This window comes from Myotis brandtii, unplaced genomic scaffold (genome assembly GCF_000412655.1).
Source record: "Myotis brandtii unplaced genomic scaffold, ASM41265v1 scaffold1169, whole genome shotgun sequence".
NCBI classification, from domain to species: domain Eukaryota; kingdom Metazoa; phylum Chordata; class Mammalia; order Chiroptera; family Vespertilionidae; genus Myotis; species Myotis brandtii.
Window position 1 is genome coordinate 379,795 of NW_005354047.1, and position 18,581 is coordinate 398,375.

The following is an 18,581-nucleotide window of genomic DNA, read 5'->3' on the forward strand; positions in this document are numbered from 1 at the left end:
GCCACGGCCACAGCCGCAGGCGGGGACTTCTGCTTCACCCCCTTCGTCCCCGGGGCCTTGTTGGCTGTCCTTGGCCTCTGCTCTTCCTTGCAGGCGCTCTTGACGTCCTTCTCCCTCAGGCCGGCCTGGCACCCGTCGGCGAGTTTCCCGCAGTCCTGCGCGGGGTCCTTCCCGGGGGCATAGTACTGACTGCTCTCCAGGCCGTGGCTTTCATTCTGGATCAGAATAGGCGGCTTGTGGGGGTTAACTTTGTTTAGCCATTTATCCAGCTGCCACTTGTTAGAGGACGCGGGCTCAGCCTAAAAGCAACAAACAAAACATCCTTTATTACAGACCTACTCAAAGGCGCCTGGCTGTTTCATCTTCACTTACTCCTCTAGGTGTATGAGCAGAAAGCAGTGGGGGGCTGGGGGGGGGGAGGAGCAGGGGCACAGCCGCGTGGGGCAGCTCTCAGTTGGCATCTGGATGCAGGGTGGCGTCCCTTTCCTGTCCCAGGTCGCTGAAATGTCAGGGCAGTACTTTGAAGCCAATTAGAAAAAATTTAGGGATAGCACTGTGCTTCATTAGAACTCATTTCCAACACCTTTGCCTGTTATACAATGTGTATCTTTTATAATTATACAGACACACACACACACACACACACACACACACACGAGATTCCGTGAAAGTTAACTGGGGAGCGTCTGGAGGCCAAGTGTTAAAGCGCTCCGTTTTTGTAAGACTTACAATTTTGGGGGACATCAGTATGAGGGGGCTACGTGGAGCCTGTAGTCCCAAAGAAGGGACATAGCGTTCATGCAGTGAAGGCAAGCAGGGCAGTTACCAGCAGAGGCAGCAACTTGGGGCAGACGGCCTGGCTAGGGGTGCAGAACTCCCTTTGAGCAGCCGCCGGTGTCCGTGAGCTCTGGCGGCGGGACTTGGTTAATCCACCCCTAACCTGCTCCCACCCACTTTGCCAGAAATGTTTCAGACATGAAAGTGACCATGGGAAGTCTTTCCTGCGAGCGATTAGTTTAGAGCAAATCATGGGTATTCCAGGTTTTAAACTCTGCCCCATAGACCGGTTCCGGGGTCAGTGAAAGCCTGGGACAGAATGTGAAATGCTTCAGAGATGCCTTTGCCTAAGGGAAGGTCTTAGTTCTCTGTCCCACAAAAAGGTGAAGAACCGAGGACCTGCTTCGTCGGTTGATTTCTAATGAAGTCCATTGATCCATCATCTATGATTAATAGAAAGGAGGTATATTGGTAAGTGTAGAACTCCAACCAGAGTGTTTGCATTTTGTGACCATACATGAAAAGGAGAAAATATCTGAGTTAGGTGATGTCTTTTTCCTTCCCTACAGCCTCCCGGCCTCTGACCATGGCATCTGCTGTTTCAGGGGAGACCAGAGACCAGCCTAGAGGAAAGAAGACATTGCTTGGCGTTGCCTTTCGAACATGACTGGTTAAAGTCCAGAGCAAGTCAGCCTCCCTCGTAGAACACATTTTCTTTAACACAATAATTTCATGTATCAAGATTTGTTTTTCAATAGTGGGCTCCACATGAGGAAGAACTTGGGGCACAAACCCTTGAGGAGAGTGAAGGGAAGGAGGGGCCTGGCTGCGTCTGGGGGAGTCTGGGGCCGTAACTCGGGAAGCTGGGAGCTTCTGAGGGGCCACGGGGCCTGGGGCCAAGGTGAGGGACACAGAGCGTGGGAACCAGGCACCGAGCCCTGGCAGGGACCAGGGACACCCTGCTGCTTCTTCCAAAACAGATGAGACCGGCTGCACCTCAGGGACCCCGGCACCAGTGTCCAGTGGGCCCAGTGTGAGCGTCCGAGGCCCTTGCCCTGGGCTGTTGGGTGGCGAGGCTTCCCCCTGGGACACAGGTGTGGGAGGAGGAACCCTCGTGGCCCTGATTGGGGGTGTGTGTGTCAGGTCTTTGCTTTGTTTGTTTTCATGCACCAAAAGCGAGACACAAAAGAACACAAATATCTTTTTGGCGGCCTCGAGTGGTAACACGGCAATTCCGACCTCGCTTTACTTGGCTTCTCGGAGAGGAGCCCACAGAACGCAGGAGCACCCCGGTGCACACTCACTGCCACGCAGAGCGCCCCTCGCCCCTCGGGGAGCGGCAGGCACAGGCAGCTGCTCCACCAGGGGAAGCTGTCACCTTCCCTGAGAGGAGTGAGTGTGGCTGAGAGCTAATTTGGTGGCAAACAATTACGGCTCCTGTTACCTTCTCCTCCCACCCCCATTGCTCTCACTGTTTCAGTGACTTGTGTGCCTCAGCTTCCCTAGACAAACGGGGCCCAGGAAATAGGGATGCGGGCAGAGGGGCCTCTTGCAGAAAAGGGACACATATGGGGAGGGGGGGCCAACACTGTGGCAGAGCATGCCCCTCACGCTGGCCCCACCCCACGTTAACACTCCTTCCCCGCCCCCGCCATCCTGAGCCTCCCACAGCTCACACCTCCCAGCACTTCCTGCCGGGCACTCACAGTGAAGGGGGAGTTAGTACATTTAATATGCGCCTGCTGCCTCATGTGCTTTGGGGTCATTTTTTTCCCCACGTCACAGCTGAAGAAATTGGTCTGAAGTACCATCTACACCACTAAATCACGCTTCCTCCTGCCTCTCAAAGGGAATCCAAACTTCTCGGGCTGGTGTTCAGGACATCCATCACTTTCCAGTCATTCTTCGTTGCTGGAACACCTACAGTGTGCCTCCCGCTTCTCATGTGCCATCTGATTTAATCCGTACAGATAAGAAGTATCGCCGCTAATTTGTGGATGCGGATCAGAGAGGTTAAGTGACATGTCAAAGCTGCACAGCTACCAGGCACCCTGAGACTAAACACATATCGGTTTAGGTTGAAAGACCAGGGTCTCTCCCGGGCTGCCTCGCCTAATCTCCCATTCCCCTGCATAGCTTCAGAAAAGAGGGACCTCATTCCCTGGAGAAATGTGGGTCTTCAACCTAAAATGAGAGAGTCAGGTCTGATTTTGGAGAACACCACTCACTCTCCAAACAATGCCGGTGCCTCCTGCTAACCTCCACTGCACGGCCTTTAGATGCTCATGTTTGTTTCATGTGTACCTGTGCCTTCAGCAAAGCCCAGCCCTCCCGTTAGGCAGGAGCCAGGTCTCGGCTTCGGTGTGTCTCTTGCAGCGTCTGCACGGGTTAGGGAGGCAGGCTGCTGTGGCTGATCCTGAGAACAACGCTCCCTGGCTGTCCCTCAACTCCTCCTCTCAGTCCTCGGAGCGGCCATTCCGGGGGCCGGGCAGTTGTGGCCCCGGGAGCTTAGCCGTGAAGACTTCGTGGCGGTGAAGGGGGACAGGGTGGGACTCGTGCACTGGCATGCAGCCGGGATGGCCGCCTTCCTGAGCCGCCCCAGGGCTTCTGCCCATGTTTGCTTTGCTTGCTCACTGCTTTCTATTTTCAGCCACGATTCTCCTCCCTGGTTGATTCTCCTCCCTGGTGAACCTTCACTCCCACTCATGCCTAAGCCTCCAGCGAGCGCTGCAGTCCCTGCTCCATCGGACTCCTTCCTAGCACCCCCTGCCGTGCACCCCACCGATGCCTTGCTAAGGAGAAGCTAGTTCAATCAAGGAACACCTTGCATCACATTTCTGCTGATTTTTAAGAACAACCCAGGGCAGCATTTCCCACAGGTGCTTTTAGTTCATGGAGTCCACGAGAAAGGTTTCCATGTCAGATAAGTCTGGGGAATGCGCAATGGGAAACAGTTTCCATGAGCAATACCAGGGGCTGGGTGGAGCCCTGGGGTAAAGTGATGGTTAAGCCGACAATCCTGGCCTTCCATGTACCCATGTGTCAGGGTCTGGGAGCTCTCTGTCGGGGTGCACTCTGCTCACTGAGGGGGAGTCACTGTCGCCCGGAAAGCTCTGACATGAAAGGGTGCATCATGCCAGAAAAGAAGATGAAACTCAAGTGACACAAATTAGACTGAGAACACTCAGCGAACATCAGGCCGCAGGGAGGGCACTGCATGGTGGGCTAGTGTTTGCAGTGGCCGCTCTGTGCCAGCGTGCGGACAAGGCATATATGATGGTGAGTCTGTTCAATGCAGTGTCTCTACAAGCCCGGTCGTGGAGGGCAGTGCAGAGGGAAATCAGCTGAGCCCCCTGGGTTCTGGTGCTGGCCACTGAGGGGAGAATGCGGGTCCTTGGAACGTCATGAGGGCCTCCTCTCCTCCCCACACGCCAGGCTGTTATGGTGACTAACCCGCTCTTGCCACTTCCAAGGCCTCTCTGCACCCAGAAGCAAGGAGCTGAAAGCTGTGTGTGGCCCCAGGCAGCTTGGCTCCAGGCCTGCTCTCCAGAGCCAGGGCCTCTGAGAGCTGCTGGGAGAAACGACAAGAGCTTCCTTTCCTCACCAAGGAGTTCAAGCCTGTGATCATCTCAGGGACATTCTGAAAGAACTTGCTTAAAGTGCCTAAGAACTTACTTGGAAAACTACAGGACGTTGAAAAAAGAGATAGAGGAAGACATAAACAAATGGAAGAACATACCATGTTCATGGATTGGTAGAATCAACATCATTAAAATGTCCATACTACTCAAAGCAATCTACAGATTCAACGCAATCCCCATTAAAATACCAACGGCATTCTTCAAAGATCTAGAACAAACTCTCCAAAAATTCATCGGGAATACAAAAGACCCCAAATAGTCACAGCAATCCTGAGAAAGAACAAAGTTGGAGGGGTCACAATACCAGATATCAAGCTATATTACCAAGCCACGGTTCTCAAAACTACATGGTACTGGCACAAGAACAGACATATAGACCAACGGAACAGAACAGAGAACCCAGAAATCGACCCAAGCCATTATGTTCAATTAATATTTGACAAAGGAGGCAAGAGCATATAATGGAGTCAAGACAGTCTCTTCAATAAATGGTGCTGGGAAATTTGGTCAGATACATGCAAAAAAATGAAACTAGATCACCAACTTACACCATACACAAAAACAAACTCAAAATGGCTAAAGGACTTAAATGTAAGATGGGAAACCATAAAAACCTTAGAAGATTCCATAGGTAGCAAAATAGCAGACATATGTCATAGCAATATCTTCACTGATACAGCTCCTAGGGCAATGGAGACTAAGGAGAAAATAAACAAATTGAACTACATCAAAATAAAAAGCTTCTGCACAGCAAAAGAAACCATCAACAAAACAACAAGAAAGCCCACTGCATGGGAGAACATATTTGCCAATGTTATTATTTCAGATAACGGTTTAATCTCCAAAATGTACAGAGAACTCATACAACTTAAAAGGAAGATAATCTGAATAAAAAAAGGGAAAAGGACCTAAATAGACACTTTTTGAAAGAGGACATACATAAGGCTGAGAGACATATGAAAACATGCTCAAAGTCACTAATCATCCAAGAGATGCAAATGGAAACAACGATGAGATACCATCTCCTATCTGTCAGAATGGCTATCATCAACAAATCAACTAATGACAAATGCTGGCGAGGATGTGGAGAAAAAGGAACCCTTGTGCACTGGTGGTGGCAATGCAGACTGGTGCAGCCACTGTGGAGAGCAGTATGGAGTTTCCTCAAAAAATTAAAAACGGAACTCCCATTTGACTTAGTAATCCTACTACTAGGACTATATCCCAAGAAACCAGAAACACCAATCAGAAAGGATATATGCACCCCTATGTTCATAGCAGCACAATTTACAATAGCTAAGATTTGGAAACAGTCTTAGTGCCCATCAGCAGGTGAGTGGATTAAAAATCTGTGGTACATGTACACAATGGAATACTATGCTGCTATAAAAAAAGAAGGAACTTTTACCATTTGCAACAACATGGATGGAACTGGAGAGCATTATGCTAAGCGAAATCAGTCAGAGAAAGATAAATATCATATGATCTCACTCATATGTGGGATATAATGATCAACATAAACTGATGAACAAAAGTAGATCCAGAGACAAATGGCAGGGGAGGGGGAGGTTAGAGATCAACCAAAGGACTTGTATGCATGCATATTAGCATAACCAATGGACACAGACACTGGGGCAGTGGGGGTTTGCCCTCAGGGGTGCGAGTGGCGGCGAGCGGGGGGGGGGGGGGTCAATTGGGGAAAAAGGAGATAGAAGTAAAACTTTAAACAACAACAAAATTTTTTTTTAAAAAAGTGCCTAAGAACTGCACTTCTCCTAGGCTGGGCTTTGGCCTCACCCATGAGAATGAGACTCAACTGCTCATGGGCTTAAGCTTCAAAGTCACAGAGAAGAGCCTGGACAGGGGTCATCACAGACACTAACGCTTTTTACCCACTCCACTGCCCCCGTGGCTCCTGTACTGTCCTGGGACCCAATTATTTCTTATAGCTAATACTCTTCTGGAGTTTCTCAACAAATTATAGCATAACTTTGGATTTGAAGAAGCCTGTCTAAACTCCTTTACTTTATTGAACTCCTGTATTTTTTTTGTTTCATATTATTGCCATTATCAGCCCAGCTCTGATAAGGCAGGGACATGCCAGATAATTGCTGTATCCCAGAGCCAAGCACCAGGTCTGGGGTGCATGCTTGATAAGTATTAGTTGAATGAATACGGAATGAGTGAGTGAATAAAATTATAAAGAAGGAATAATAATTTAGTTTTGGGGAAAAGTCAGTGTTATATCAACCTGAGGCTTTTATAGGTTAACTAGAAGCCCGGTGCACAAAATTTGTGCACTGGAGGGGGGCGTGTCCCTCAGTCCAGCTTGCACCCTCTCCAATCTGGGACCCATCAGGTGATGTCCAACTGCCGGTTTAAACCGGCAGTCAGACATCCCTCTCACAATCCGGACTGCTAACTCCCAACCGCTTGCCTGCCTGCCTGATTGCCCCTAACCGCTTCTGCCTACCAGTCTGATCCCCCCTAACCACTCCCCTGCCAGCCTGATCAACACCTAGCTGCTCCCCTGCTGGCCTGATTGCCCCCAACTGCCCTCCCCTGCCAGCCATCTTGTGGTGGCCATCTTGTGACCACGTGGGGGCGGCCATCTTGGGCGAGGGTGTGATGGTCAATTTGCATATTACCTCTTTATTATATAGGATGTTGCTAAGAGCCTTCCTTTATATGGCGGCCGGACAGGGGGGAGGAGGTAAGCCTCATGGAAAGGGAAGGAAGTGCAGGAGAGATGGTTTATTTCAGGGTGCATGACAAGTGCTCGGAGCAGAGCAGGAAGGTACTGGAAGAAATGAGGAGTGTGGGGAGTATATTCCCCGGGTTTCTCAGTGCTGCTGGAGGGGGAGACCCTGAGGGAATTGAAGAGCCACTCTCCGGACTGCAGGTAAGGCCACAGCTGCTCTCCAGTGTCCTCAGGCACAGGCACAGGGCTGGGCACAGAGTCCCCGAGGGCTCCCTCTCACCGCCTCGGTTTACATAAGTGGCCTTGGTTTCATTCCAGAGCCCATTTAGAAATGTGGGCCCCAAAGTGATACAGTGGGTTGTTAGGTGAAAAATTAAATCCTACCATCCAAGGTAACATCAAATGTTTATACACGCAAGAGGAAACTATTTTACTCCTTCTTTAGAAATGAAAGTCTACCGTACAGAGCCATGAACTTGAGAAATTTGCCCTCAACCCTCTCCCAAGAACCTCTATGCCCTGAAAGCCTGTTTAATATTTCCCTTTAAAGTTGAAATAGCAATGTTTTTATTGGCACTTTATAATGTTTTTATATGAGGCATCTAAATCTCCCACATAGATACTCATTATAGCTAGAAAAGGTTTCATTATTATTTGTAGGTTGATGCTAATTTTTAAAAATATTTTCACAAAGAAAGCATAGTTAGGAAAGTCTTATTAATACTTACAGCTCGTGTTCTTCTAATCTGTGACAAACTGCACAAAGGTAAGGTCTTACCATGTCTAATCCATAAACTCCTTTCCCTGAGTCACAGGTGGCCTCGCTTCCCATTCAGTAACCGGCCCTGGCTGCTTACTGCCCTGCTGACCCTTAGGGAGACCTCATCCACTCCAGCCAGCGATATTTCCAGCATATTTGGGAATGTCTGGCCATCAAGATAGAGATTTTTGGAGATGAAAGATGCAACTTCAGTGCTTCCAAGGAAGCTCTGTAATTACGAGAACTGCGAGGAGGGGGCAGAGCAGGGAAAATGATGAGCCCAAACCAACCTGACAGGCTGCCAAGGGGCGGTGGCCTTAGGGGTCGTGGCTGTCACAGCACGAAGGTGGGGGGCTGTGAGGACCAGGGTCCAGGACTGACTGAGGCCCAGGGCTTGGGCCGTGCAGGTCTTACCTCGGGGCTGGAGTAGTGGGCGGGCTTGCTGCCCTCGCTCTCGCTGGAGCTGCTCTCGCTCTCGGAGTCGGATCCCGAGCTGCTCTCCGAGTCGCTGGACGAACTGCTGCCGCTGCTGCTGCTGCCGCTGCTGCTGCCCTTGCTGGAGGGCACCGAGGCTCTGCAGCTGGCCTGCTGGACCCCGGCGCTGCCAGCCCACGGGCCCGGGGGGAAAGGGAAGGAAAGTCAAGTGAGCCAACACGCAGCACCACCGCGCAGCTGTCACTCCACCAAAGGAGCGAGAAGGCACAGGCGGCACATTGGTCCACCATCACTTGGCACTCGAAGAGCAATCGTCAAGGTCAAATCCTGCCAGTTAAGTGGTTACATACATGTCGATAAAACTGGGAGTGAGGGCTGGTGCCCTGGGGTCGCTGGCATGTTATTTGTATGGCCATTCGGAGGGGAAGGCGGTGTGGCTCGGCACGGCCTTCTGTCCTGCCGCTGTTCCTGAGAACGCCCTTTCCAGTGCACCCCCAAACACAACCATCTACAAAGAGGCAAGGAAATCCAAAATGCTTGGAATATTTTGTGAAATTGAAAATGTCTGTTTGCCTTATTTTAGGACGTGGGCTGTGAGGAAGGCAAGTGTTCTGCTCTGTCCTTCCCTGGCCTGCTGGAAGGTTCCGTAGACCGCGGCCCGGCGGTTACATAACCCTGCGCCCCACCTCTTCCCGCCCTCAGACTCGAGCGCTGTCGTCTTCCCAGGACCTGGCTTGCTGAGTAAACAGTCATTTTCCTCTGAGCCCTTCACTGAAGGACTGGAGATCCATCATTTACATGGTTTTATATATTCCAGACCCCAGGAGAGTGGCTGCCTTAGAGCAATAACATTTCAAAGCATGCTTCATGTTCACATTTCATGCTGAAATTCGCCAGCAAGTTATGTACGCAAATTATATATTCAGACAGAATAGGAAAAATGGACATTTTCTAATGGTAATGAATTCACCACAAAAATTCAAGGAACACACAGCCACCCAAAAAGTGTTTGAGGCAAGAATAAAGTTTTTGGTACTCCCATAATATTCAACATTTTCAAAGTCTGTATTAATTAAAACACATCTAAATCTGTTCTTTTGAGGTCGAAAGCTAACACAGAAAGGCAGTGACCACGTTCTCATGTGACGACAACCAATACTTGCTTGCCCCTTCCCACTGTGACCACGGACCGTGGGTGCAGGCCGGGCGCCGGGGCTTGGCAGGGGCTAGGGTCTCAGTGCAGCTCAGCCTGGACAAGGTGAGGGACCATTTTCACCGGCCCCTTCACCTCTGACAAATGCTCTGCCAAGGACAGAATCGCATAAATCCTTAGTGTGGGGCGTGGGGGTGGGGTGAAGGGGTTATTACTCATTCGAACCCGCTTCCAGAAGCATGACAAGACAAACACCGTCTTGCAGGATAGACCTGAAAATAAAAGCAATTTGTGAACTGCAGGCCAGGGAAAGAGCGCGCAGGAACATAACCTTGCCTAGAGGTTTTTATTTCTCCCACAGTGTCACGGCCCACACCCACGGCTGACAAACCCTTCAACACCAGGCGGCAGGGATTTCTTGTGCAGCCTCTCGCTTGTGTCTGGTGTTGAGCGAGAAGCCCTGGCTCTTTAGAAGAGAGGTGAGTGATCAAAGGCTGTAAAATGGCTTTCTTCCCTATGAACGAAAACCCATCTTTCCTGCTGGTGGAGCTGAGATGGCTACTATCAATAAAGTCATTACAAACAAAGGAGATTATCAGTCTCTGACCCAACACGAACACCTGAGATCCACGTTAATCGTTTGTTAGGGGGCACCCAAAACACCGGGGTGGGGAAACTCCAAAACACAAACCGCCCCCTGCCCCCCACTAATAAAGCCAAACCAAATCCAAAAAGCCCCAAAGCGAAGCCACACATGGCGGAGGGAAGAGATAGTGCCCGCCCCACTCTGGATGCCCTTTTCTGCAGCCTGGGAAACCGAGATGAATGAGGAGCACGTGGGTGGTTTTATGTGACGGCCAAAGGCTTGGGTCCCGGACGAGTACGTCCTACCTGCTCCAGTTCCAACAACAAAGAGCATGTGATGCGGGCTGGTGTGTGGAGTCCCGGGGGCTTGCACCACAACGCGACTCCTTCATTTCTGGGAGATGTCCACTGAGCGGCCCATGCCGCCTCCTCTGCGAGGCTGCCCTGCAGGATGAGACTGCAGCCCAAGGAGACAGAGCCTCTGGTCCCTCAGAACGACTGTCAGCCTTACGCGTCACGTTTTCCTTCCTCAGATTGGGAACTCCCTGACAAGGACCGTCTTACTGGCATAACGATTGTTTGTTTTTAAAACAGTGGGGAGAGCCAAGAATTTTAGGTTTCTCTTCATGCTTTGCTCCACGGGCTGAGGCTCACACTGCTGCGGGTCAGGATAGGATATATTTGTGGTTCAGGGTCTGAGCAGAGTGTGTGTTGCCAGGAAGAATCATGTTAAGGGTGGGAGCCTGGAGAGCTCTGTGCCCCGATCTGGGACCAAGGAACTGCCCGCATCCACCTGGGGACAGCTGGCCGGGCTGACCGCAGTGGCCCCGCTCCGGCCTCAGCACACGGAGCCACTGCGCAGGGAGGTGGCAGTAAAGACCAGGAGCGGGGATGCGGTCTCCACTGCAGACGAGGACTGATTAAAGGGCTCTTTGGAGACACGGAATCAAGAAGATGGGAGAAGACATATTGGAAAGACTTCCCGAAGGAAGACGGGGCTGCATATAGTTAACGTTTTCGTGTGACAATAGGTCTCATGCTTTTGTACTGGAGATACTAAAAAATTAATTTAAAAACTTAACTTTTTCCTGAAACAATAGCATAGAATAGTTGACATGATGACATGGTCTTGGACAGTTTTTATGAGTGCTCTTGGGCCCTCTGCCATACCAGGAACATGGTGCGGCTGAGTCTGCAGACATGAAAACATTGATGAGATCATGGAATAAATCTCTGTTGCCCAGCTTGGCACCGTACCTGGGACACAGCAGGCGTTCACATGTGATCACTGAGTAAAAAAATCAATAGAAAAAAATCCATCATTGGTTTAATGAGTTTTTTTAAAAAGCATTTAACCTTTCAAAAAGGTTACAATTTCTCTTTTCCAATAAAAGAATATTTAAGGGGATTTCAGCACCTCCGTGGTCTCCCAATTTTAACACTTTTTTCTTTCAGTGACTATTTCTTTAAATGTACTCTAAATTTCATATGCTATGATTTAGCCCAGTTCTCTCTCGGGTGGTTATTTAATTTTTGCATTTAATTTCGTGGAACGTCCTGCTGGTTTTGTTCGTGGTCAGGACCCAAGGCCCCCTGGAGAGTCCTGGCTTTATTCTAATGACCGGCTTGCTGTGCCCCTTCCTTTGGCTGCAGTGACACATCCCTGCAGAAGCCGGCCTGGGCCAAGTCTGAACACAGACAGTAACAGAAAAGATCTGGAACCCAAGCGACAAATCCCGTTCTCGCAGTCCAGGGTGTCCTGCCTGCCAAGGGTAGTGTGGGGCCTGGATAAGTACCCACAGGCGTCCACACGCTTTCAACCAACAAGCGCCGGGGGCAGGCTCCCTGCCGGCTGGCACTGTGTGGGCGCCCAGGGCCCTGGCCGAATGATACGACACAGAAGGGCGGTGCCCCTTTTCACTCAGCACTCAGTGCGAACTCAACAAATGCGTGATTTCCAAACTGTAATCAGTCCCCTGGCAACAGGATCCTGTATAGAAAGCACACCTTTACTAGTATTGCTATTATTTGATCTAAAACTATAACCAATGATGAGACGTGAAAATGGCGAAAGCTGGCGCAAGGGGGTTGGCATTGCTGGAGTTATCTTCCAAAAGACAACACTGACAGGACCGTGGACTGATGTATTTTTGTTTGTTCTGCATTATCACCAGGAACAGTTCTGCTAACACATGGCTTTTGAAGCTCTTCGTGGTCTGGCCTCAATCACGGGTCCATCCGAAACCCCAGCCGTGATCACTGCTATCACTTTGACAGTGTGTGTCGGTTTCTGGCTGCGAGCCTTTGCCGTGCCGTCTCCGCCGGAAGGAAGCCCCTTCTCCCCTCTGCTTGCCCTGCACGCCCTCTCAGGGCCGAGCTGCAAGGCCCCCTGTTCTACACAGGTTTCCCAATCCCCAGGCATGGCGGCTGTTCCCTCGCTTGAGCCCAGCAGCACACCGTGCATTTCTCTGCCAATATCCTTGTATCCCCAACGCTGGCAGAGGGTCTGACACAAATAGATTCTCAACTAATGTTGATTGACTTAATAAAATAACGATTCCTGACACAGAGTGTAAAACTGATTCCTGATACAATGTATTTTGTTATACTAGAAGTAGCCCAGGAGATGTTGGTATATATGTATTTTTTCTGTTGCTCTGGGGCTGTATAGTATTTCACAAAACTGGTATCTTTAGAAAGCTACCATCTATATTATCGGTTACAAATAGAAAACCTACAGAGGCAAGGTGAGTAGCATAAGTGACTAAGTGTCCAGGTGTAAGGAAAACAAATGTGTAACCTGTGATGCTAAATGACAGCAGACCCGTGGCTCCCTCCTGGGCAAGGTGTCGACCTGGAGCCCAGACAGCTCCCCAGGCCAGCCTCGCTCTGCCAGGTGGAAATGGGAGCCCGGTGTTACCAAATCCTTTGATTTTCCAGAGGAAGCCCCAAATCCCAAGGTTTATTTCAAATCTTCTGATTTTAAAATGCGAGCACCTAATTTGAAAAGTTCTGACAATGAAAAGTTCCATTGTATGTCAGCAATGAAACGCATGTGTGGCCAGTGGAGGCCTGTGAGCGCCAGTCGGAGACCCTGGCCCATGTCCTGTTATCACACATTCTGAAGGCCTCAGACGGTTCCACGTCAAAGAATGAACAAAAAAGACCACGACTAGGAGTTTTACTCTCTTAGGATTTAGGTAAGTAGGGCCAACAAGAGGCCAAACAGATACAATGGCTCTCTCAGTCCACTTACTTCGAAGTTTTTAAGATTTTGAAATAATTACTGATTCACCAGAAGTTGCAAAAATAGTAGGGATGTCTCATGTGCCCCTCACTCAGTGTCTCTCATGGCCTCATCTCATATGATTACAGAACAATGTCAACACCAGAAAACTGACAATGGAACAATGTGCGTATAGTCCTATGACATTGCATCACATGTAGACTCACGTAGCTGCCCCCACAATTAAAACACAGAACTGTCCCATCATACAGGAGCTCCTCAAGCTACTCCTCCAGAGTCACACCCACCTCTCAGCCCCACCCACCCCTCACCCCTAGCAACGACTCATCTGTTTTCCATCTCTAAATTTGTTTTTCATTTTAAGGATGTTAAATAAAAGGTATCAGATAGTGTGCATTATTTTTAAATGAGATTTATTGAGATATAATTAAATATCATAATATATATCCTTTTGAGATGGGCTTTTTTTTTTTTTTTGTCAGCATAATGCTGAAATCCCTTCCAGGTATTGAGTATATCAATAGTTTGCTATGTTTTATTGATTCCATGGTATGGATGTTTAACCATTCAATCAGGAACATTTTGGCTGTTTCCAGTTTTTGGCTATTACAAATGAGTCTGCTATCGGTGTATAGGTTTTTGTGTGAGTGTATCTGTTCATTTCTCTGGGACAAATGCCAAGGAGTGTAATTGTTGCATTGCATGATAATTGTATGTGTAGGTTTTAAAGAAATTGAGAAACTATTTTATTAGTTTTGGGCTCTATTGTTTGGTAGTTACAAATTTAAGAATACTATATCTTTTTGCTGACTTGACTCTTACCCATATGTAATGTCCCACTATATCCCTGGTACTTTTATGTGCTCTGAAGTCTACTTTATCTGATAGTAATATAGCCATTTTTGCCTTTCTTTTGATTAATGTTTTAATGGTATATATTTTCTATCCTTTTACTTTCAACCTACTTGTATTGTTATATTTAAATTGAGTTATATTTATTTATCCTCTCTTTTAATTGGTGAATTTAGGCCTTTAACATTTAATATAATTATTGATATGGTTAGAGCTTAAATTTGCAATTTTACTTTTGTTTTCTGTTTAATCCCTCTATTTTCTTTTTTTCTGCCTTCCTGTCCCTTAAAATTTGTTTTAGAATTATCTGTATATTTAAATTCAATTTACTGAAAAGTAAAAACAGAAGTTAACCCATTCCTGCCCCCCTTCTCCAGCCTCTGGCAACCACTGAGATAGAATTATAAGTAAATAAAAGTAGAATTACATTTTGATTTATTTACAGTGTTTTTTAAATTTGTCTCTTTGTACAGAGTCTTAAATCATTTTTCTAGATGCTACAATATATATAACTTATCCCAATCTACTGGTATTATCATTGACCAGTTTAGGTGAAGGGTAGAAACCTTGCCTCCTTAACAGTCTTGAGTATTTTTTCTATCTACATAGAGAACCACATCAAACCATTTTTCAAATTATCTTTTGACTATCAAACACAATTAGAAAACACAAGAAGGGAAGGGAAATTTATTATATTTACCCTATTTTTACTCTTTCTGTTTTTCTTCTTTCCTTCTTGATATCATTTTGTTTTATCAAAGTTCCTTCTTTTAACATGTTCTTTCTGTTTCAAGAACTTTCTTTAGCCATTCTTTTTGGGTAGGTCTTCTGGTGACAAATGCTTTTAGGTCTTTTTTTTTTTTTTTTTTTTAAATCTCAGAATGTCTGCATTTGTCCTTCATTCCTGAAGGAAATTTTCAATGGATATAGGATTTTAGATTGAAAATTATTTTCTTTCAACACTTGAAAAATTACTTAGCTACTTCCTTCTGGCTTGTATGGTTTCTGAAGCAGTGCTATTCGAATCGTTTTCATTGTTTACTGCTACAGGTAAGGTGGTGTTTATTCCTGCTTTCAAGATATTTTTTTTTGTCTTTTATTTTCAGAAGTTTGTATTTTAGTTTCAGATATATCTTGGCATGGGGTTTGCGCTGTTAGGGGTTTGCTCAGTTTTCCCAAACAGATGTGTAGGTTTCTATATCTTCTGCAAAACTTGGAAACTTACATTATTACTTTAAATGCTTTTTGAATAATTTTTCAGCCTCACACTTTTTCTCCTCCCATTCTGGTTCTCTGATGACACAAGCAGATCTTTTGTTACAGACATATAGGTCTATAGAAGAGGCTCTGTCCTTTCTCTTTTCCTCTCTTTTTCTCTTTACTTTTTCTCTATTGTTCATGTTGGTGATTTCTCTTGTTCTATCTTCAGGTTCACAGAACCTTTCCCCTGTTCTCTTCATCCTACTGTTGAGCTCACTCATTGAAATTTAAAATTTCAGTGGAAGGAAGTCAGGCTTCCCACTTGGCCTTTGCTGAGGAGGAGCAGAGTGGGGTCACTTCTTTTTCTTTCCAGGGTGTTTGGCTGGAATAGAGCAATTGCTGTCTAAATGCTTCCTTCTTGCTAGGATACCCATTTCCTGGTCCTTTGACTAGACAGAACTGGCTTTCCTGGGTATTTAAAAAAATCTGTGCCTATTGGCATTTCCAAGTTGCTGGCTTCTCCAGCATTCCCTCTGAGCCATCTGAGACAAAAGGACACCCAGGGAGCTCGCCGCCGTGTCTTTCCTGAGGACCCTGAGGTCCGAGCTGATCTGCCTGTTCTTAACCTTTGTCTTATGTTTGTTTTAAATGTGACGTCTAGAAATCTTCCTATACTTAGCAGGAGGGACAGGGAAAAGCACACCAGTATCCTCACATTTATCAGTGGGAGGAACCTTTTCTCTCAATACTTCCAAACTCCCGGTCTGGTTAATTGTCTCAAAGGCTGATCAATGAAACAGCCATGCAGGTCTCTGCTACAGTGCTTACCCATTTTAGCGTAGAGTCAATGTAGGCATTCATTCACTTACGTAAGAACCACTCCTTGTGGAGATGAAGCTCAGATTTTATAAGTATGTGTTCAAAGCCAGAAAGAACATGCCACTAACAATGCATATAGGTAGCCTTGTGAGAAAAATGGCTCATGAAACGAGCCTATAAAAATGTTAAGGATGAAAAGGTGAGTACTGTAAAAGTTACGTTCAGAGGAAATGGCATGGGGGTCAGGGGTGGTATCGGGGTGACATTTGTTAAGAATCCACTGTGCCAGGTACATCAGAGCGACAGCACGTGTGTGTGCTGTGTGTGCTGCGTGTGCTTGGGAGGAGGGAGCTGACAGACACTCGGCCACACACAGACACTGCAGCAGTCAGCTGCTCTGGGCTTCTCTAAGGGAAAAAGTGTGACCATCACACACACTACAGAATCATAAAAAGTAGATGAAATCGGCTATGAGAGCTACAAAGAAAGTTAAAGCACTACTTGTTGACAATGCAAAAACTGCACATTTTTCATCAATCTAGAAAAATACAAGAAAAGTTCTATAAATAAGTCAGAATAGAGCATCCAGTACCCATAGGGAAGGAAACAGTCATATTCCAACACAAAATAGTGACTCAGGACAATGGACAATACCTCCCTCCAACCCCCACCCCCTCAGGATCATTTTATTACTTTATGCCTTTGCTGCCCTCTCACAGGGTAAGTATTATTCTGTTACTTTATGGGTGAGGACAATGAGAGACAAATAAGGGACAAAGCTGAGATTTTACTCCCAGACATTTACCATCTCTATATATAAAAGCCTAAGTGACTCTTATGACTGAATGACCGGAACGACTGGTCGACCGGTCGCTATGATGCACACTGACCATCAGGGGAGAGATGCTCAATGCAGGAGCTGCCCCTGGTGGTCAGTGTGCTCCTATAGCCAACCTCCCACGGCACCTCCTCCCTACCCCCCCACAGGCCCCGATGGGGGGGGCAGCCGGCCAACCTCCCGGGGTCCCTCCCTCTGGCTGGCCAAGCCCCCCTGATAGGCCTCGATTGCCAGCCAGGCTGAGGGACCCCACCGTGCATGAATTTATGCACTGGGCCTCTAGTATGAAAATAATTAGGGATGTTTAAAACACTTATTTACAAGGATTTATGCTCATATTATTTGCAATAGGAAAGGATTTGTAAACAACCCAAATGCCCAACGACAGGGGATTAGTTAAAGAAGTAATGACATACCTTTACGAGGGAATACTTTTCAGTAGTATGTAGTCACTATAAACATAGTCACAGGATACTTCCTATCATGAAAGTCCTCACAGTGCACTGCTGAGGAAATGGGCTTTTCAGTATGCAGACCCGGAACACCTAGGTGTTGACTCTGCTTTTTCCCTGGGGAGGATAGGGTTTTGCTGACTGGATTTTATTTAAGAATCAAAGGGTCCTTGGTATCTGTAATCTGGCTCTTACATGGGATTATTAAGCACACAGATCCTCTAAATCTTCTTGACTAGTTATGTGAGGCCCAAGCATGAAAGGACTGAGGTGTGACACCCTCAAGGGGCACATGGGGATCTGTGCAGGTGCATGGGGCACCCGTTCTGTGGGCCGCCTTTGCCACCTAAGTTGAGGACCTTTGACTGTCAAACACAATTTAGAGAACACAAGCGGAGAAGGAACTTACAGGATATGTGTGTGTGGTATTTCCCTGATAGTTGTTGGCTACAAAGAAGCATAATCGTAATTACAAAATATGCAAATAGAGGAACAAACCACTAGAAGGATATATACTTAAAGGTTAACTGTGGCTATTTTTGGGTGGTAGAATTATGAGGATTAAATAGTTTTGAACTTGCCTATATTTTCCAATTTTTTCACTTTTTCTCCAATAGAACATACACTATCTCTTCCAAGTATATTTGACTGTGAAAGTTGATTCCGCCAATATAGTACTGAAATTAGCTTGCTGGTGTTTATTTAGAATTTTGGGAGGATCTGTATTTACTGGTGAACTTGACATATATTTATGTTTCTCTATTTTGTATTTTGGGGGCAATTTTTGGCAGGTTTTACATCATGGTGGTTTTAGCTTTAAAAATAAATTGGAGAATGTTTTACCTGTTCACAATGTTCTAGAAAAGTTTAAATACAATGAGAAGTATCTGTTCCTTGAAAATTCAGAACTTACAATCAGTAAAACCATCTAGCCCTAGAGCCTTTTAGAATGACAATACTTTGGTATCTTTTACAATTTATTCCTTAGTTAGTATCCATTCTTTCTTTTGTCAATTTATATATGTTCCAAACAAATCTGTTTATATTTTCAAATCTATTTATTTCACAAAATTTATATAATATTCTCAATAAATATAAAATGTATCTAGTCTATCACTTGC

The 18,581-nt window shown here is 46.7% G+C and overlaps 1 protein-coding gene across 1 annotated transcript in view; it reads right to left on the reverse strand.

Moving 5' to 3' along the window:
• AFF3 (AF4/FMR2 family, member 3) overlaps positions 1-18,581 on the reverse strand; it is a 420,422-nt gene that overhangs the window by 51,186 nt on the left and 350,655 nt on the right. Inside the window, exons 11-12 of the mRNA XM_014529775.1 lie at positions 8,294-8,480; positions 3-299 (exon numbers count right to left, since the gene is read on the reverse strand). Of these exons, the coding sequence (XP_014385261.1) occupies positions 3-299; positions 8,294-8,480 (484 nt within the window). The remainder of the gene's footprint in view (positions 1-2; positions 300-8,293; positions 8,481-18,581) is intronic.